General features: G+C 37.7%; 1 protein-coding gene across 1 annotated transcript in view; it reads right to left on the bottom strand.

Annotated features, from left to right (window-relative positions):
* Window positions 1-2,595: 2,595 nt before the first annotated feature.
* The window catches only part of LOC110449583 (uncharacterized protein YBL113C-like), an 8,705-nt gene continuing 6,507 nt past the window's right edge, over window positions 2,596-4,793 (bottom strand). The window contains exons 2-3 of the mRNA XM_021496538.1: window positions 4,034-4,410; window positions 2,596-3,503 (exon numbers count right to left, since the gene is read on the bottom strand). Of these exons, the coding sequence (XP_021352213.1) occupies window positions 2,596-3,503; window positions 4,034-4,410 (1,285 nt within the window). The remainder of the gene's footprint in view (window positions 3,504-4,033; window positions 4,411-4,793) is intronic.

Genomic DNA, 4,793 nt, shown 5'->3' with positions numbered 1-4,793 from the left:
ACTGTTATACTGTCTATCCGATACTGACTGTTATACTGTCTATCCGATACTGACTGTTATACTGTCTATCCGATACTGACTGTTATACTGTCTATCCTATACTGACTGTTATACTGTCTATCCTACCTATCGACTTGATAAAGAACTCGACAATCATATTGGATGAGCCTACTCACTGGAAGCCTCGATGGAGCGGCGTTTAATAAAATATTCATTTTTCAAATCATGTATATGCTGACCAACTCTCTCTCCTTACACTCGTGCTATACAATAGCCATACGATACTGAGATATCAATGCTATAGAAAAAAGAAAAAAACATTGTGCCCCCACGTCCAGGGTAAAAAAACAGAGATAAAACTAATAAGGCAAAAACTCTGGAAAACCTTCGGCGCTTGACATTTAACCAATATAATAAAAATTATATAATGTACAAACAAACTTGCTTCACGCTTAGAAACCGTTTATTTCTTGCCTTTATTTTTAAATTGACATATATAAATCTCCACACCTCACTTCTATCAATGAACATGCCTGTATTAAAAACATTACTCTGTACTAAAAACAATATATACTGTGCATTTAAAAAAAAAAAATGACTTAAGTTGACCGTATGCTGCGAGTTGCAAGGCTAGAATGACCTCTCTCTACTCCACTCTCTGACCACTACTCCCCTGTACCCGACACGGACACCTCGTGCAGCCTACAAACCTCTCATGAATATTCATGAGCACCCTAACACCTGTCTGACGTACCTGTACAGACAAACATTTTCTGCTATACTCTCGAAACGCAGAAAAATGACATTCTCATTGGACAATACTAAAAGTGATATACTCATTGGACAATACTAAAAGTGACATACTCATTGGACAATACTAAAAGTGATATCTATAACCTTTCGAATGTCTTCCCTGCGATGAAGGTGGACGTTTTTATCACACTGATAATTTCCGACAAGTTTTGTCTGACAGGTAAAAATGTAAAACAAAATTATCGCATTGACTATCCCTGGATAGCTACATTGGGAAAGTGTAGGTTTTGTGTGAATATTTCTCTCAAATAATCCAGTTTTGAACAGCTTTAAATCTATGAAATGTATCGTAACATGTGATATATATTCATAATAGCGCAAACAGCTAATACTATATTTAAAATTGAAGATACTCTTGGCATAATTTGTTTCAACAATCTGGCGTGAATAAATAGCAACATCAATAAAGTTGTATTTATTTCGAACGAAAAGTTTTAATAGGGAGCAAATATAGTCTATTTTGTCTTACCTAGAAACATCTGAACAAAAACATGTAAACACGCAGATTTTTAGATCTACTCGAGACTTTACACCAAACTTTCTATTTAAGTATATAGAATTAATGAACAGTGGTTCAACGAAACAAAGAAAATAGGTACCAGAAAATATGAAGTTATGTTCAGCGGTTTCAGTTTCCAGTGCACGTTTTGGTCCAAGTAAGAGGCGACTAAGGAGGGAACCCCTTCCATTGAAGAGATTTTCTTTTTTTTTTTATCTTTATAATATGAGGACACGAAAGTGACAAAAGTAAATTATAAAAAGTATTAAATTATCATAAGTAAACTTTTATTCCCCAAAACAATGTTACGCTAGTGCGCGCATCCAACCGTGCACTGTTATGACGCGTCCTCGGGTATTTTTATACAGGTAGCAATATCGGAATCCCGTGTCTAAGAATAGATTATTGTAAACAGACCACATATTTGGTATTTCGGCATTATTTGTTGGTGTTTAAGCACTTGATATAATTACTATTGCCAGTTGGAGGGTAAAACAATTCATAAATTTCATCAAAAATAGTCTTACCTACAAAGCGTAGCCGTACTGTACACGTGTACAGGGATTTGTTGACATGCTCCGATAAAAGTATGTCGCACTAAATGATAAAGAAATTATTACTAACAAAACTGATAAATCAATAGGTATGTTATTAAAATGAAAACAAAATTTTACATCGATTTGAAAAACAAAATATTGCCTTATTAAGGAAAATGATCACATGCCTAAATATTAAAAAAAAAAAAAAAAAAATGAAGGAGGATTCGAACCTGCACCGTTTATTTTCTAGTCGCAAGTAAACTGCGTTACACATTCGGCTACAAAGAACATTTAGATATTGGCAATTACAAACTTATTTAACCCGAAAAACACCGGTCGCAGTTTAGAGAAACTTGATCACCCCTGTTTTTCATTATTTTGAGCACTTTCCCAAAGGAGGACCACTTTTCCGTAATACGATTTGTGTTTGCAAATTACATCACGATCACAAAAAGTTTATTCAAAAGTTGGTCTTCGGATGGGAAAGTGTTGAAAGTATTTTTTTAAGTCCGGGAAACCCCATCACTTTCATAGATATAGTGTATATGGCTATATTTGCAGTATCATATTAGCAATACCTAATTTCTCAGCAGTTTCAAAATTCATATTCAATTGGTTTTGTATCTTTTGTATGCATTTTTGCTACCCGAAATGCTTTACTCTTTAATCTTTATTTTTTTTCCCGTTTTCATAAATGCCGACTTAGGGAAATACGGGCAGGTTTCCGCCATACCTCTTTATTTTCTAATATCTGAAATGGCAATACCTCACGTTTGGCCTTGGTGTTGTAGTACTGGATGTCTCATTGGTACCGAAAGTCTCATTGGTACAGGAAGTCTCATTGGTACTGGATGTCTCATTGGTATCGGAAGTCTCATTGGTACTGGATGTCTCATTGGTATCGGAAGTCTCATTGGTACCGGAAGTCTCATTGGTACTGGAAGTCTCATTGGTACTGGAAGTCTCATTGGTACCGGAAGTCTCATTGGTACCGGAAGTCTCATTTGTACTTGAAGTCTCATTGGTACAGAAAGTCTCATTGGTACCGGAAGTCTCATTGGTACTGGATGTCTCATTGGTAGTGGATGTCTCATTGGTACTGGAAGTCTCATTGGTACTGGAAGTCTCATTGGTACTGGAAGTCTCATTGGTACCGGAAGTCTCATTGGTACTGGAAGTCTCATTGGTACTGGAAGTCTCATTGGTACCGGAAGTCTCATTGGTACCGGAAGTCTCATTTGTACTTGAAGTCTCATTGGTACAGAAAGTCTCATTGGTACCGGAAGTCTCATTGGTACTGGATGTCTCATTGGTAGTGGATGTCTCATTGGTACTGGAAGTCTCATTGGTACTGGAAGTCTCATTGGTACTGGAAGTCTCATTGGTACCGGAAGTCTCATTGGTACTGGATATCTCATTGGTAGTGGATGTCTCATTGGTAGTGGAAGTCTCATTGGTAGTGGAAATCTCATTGGTAGTGGAAGTCTCATTGGTACCGGAAGTCTCATTGGTAGTGGAAGTTTTATTGGTAGTGGATGTCTCATTGGTACTGGAAGTTTCATTGGTACTGAAAGTTTCATTGGTAGTGGAAGTCTCATTGGTAGTGGAAGTCTCATTGGTACCGGATGTCTCATTGGTACGGTACTGGAAGTCTCATTGGTACCGGATGTCTCATTGGTACGGTACTGGAAGTCTCATTTGTACCGGATGTCTCATTTGTACCGGACGTATCATTGGTACTGGAAGTTTTATTGGTACTGGAAGTCTCATTGGTACCGGATGTCTCATTGGTAGTGGAAGTTTCATTGGTACCGGAAGTCTCATTGGTAGTGGAAGTTTTATTGGTAGTGGAAGTCTCATTGGTACCGGAAGTCACAATGGTAGTGGAAGTGTTATTGGTACCGGAAGTCTCATTGGTACTGGAAGTTCCATTGGTACTGAAAGTATCATTGGTAGTGGAAGTATCATTGGTACTGGACGTTTCATTGGTACTGAAAGTCTCATTGGTACCGGAAGTCTCATTTGTACTGGAAGTTTCATTGGTACCAGATGTCTCATTGATACTGGAAGTTTCATTGGTACTGGAAGTATTATTGGTACCGGAAGTCTCATTGGTACGGTACTGGAAGTCTCATTGGTACCGGATGTCTCATTGGTACGGTACTGGAAGTCTCATTTGTACCGGATGTCTCATTTGTACCGGACGTATCATTGGTACTGGAAGTTTTATTGGTACTGGAAGTCTCATTGGTACCGGATGTCTCATTGGTAGTGGAAGTTTCATTGGTACCGGAAGTCTCATTGGTAGTGGAAGTTTTATTGGTAGTGGAAGTCTCATTGGTACCGGAAGTCACAATGGTAGTGGAAGTTTTATTGGTACCGGAAGTCTCATTGGTACTGGAAGTTCCATTGGTACTGAAAGTATCATTGGTAGTGGAAGTCTCATTGGTACCGGAAGTCTCAATGGTAGTGGAAGTTTTATTGGTACCGGAAGTATCATTGGTACTGGAAGTTTCATTGGTACCGGATGTCTCATTGGTAGTGGAAGTCTCATTGGTACTGGAAGTTTCATTGGTACTGAAAGTCTCATTTTAGTTTAAACATATTTTATTGCCAAGCAAATGGATTGGGCACAAGTTATCAAACTTATAGTAAGCCCTTTCCTAGCAAATTACAAGCATATATTTACAATAGTACAACAAGATGGCAGAATTAATTTACATATATACACTATTTCATTTTTAAATGCTTTAATTTATAAATTGAAATTATAAGAGAGAGACAGAGAGAGAAAAGGGGGAAGAGAGAGGGGGGATAATAGTCTGTAATTATAATACATACATCCACATCATTATTAATGTATGACATATAGTATCTTCCTCTTAGAGAGAGTAGAGATTATGGTTCAATCGAGAGAGAGGGAGAGAGAGGGGACAAGGGGG

The sequence above is a fragment of the Mizuhopecten yessoensis genome, unplaced genomic scaffold (assembly GCF_002113885.1).
Source record: "Mizuhopecten yessoensis strain PY_sf001 unplaced genomic scaffold, ASM211388v2 scaffold4663, whole genome shotgun sequence".
Taxonomy (NCBI): domain Eukaryota; kingdom Metazoa; phylum Mollusca; class Bivalvia; order Pectinida; family Pectinidae; genus Mizuhopecten; species Mizuhopecten yessoensis.
This window is presented reverse-complemented; position numbering and strand designations above follow the sequence as displayed.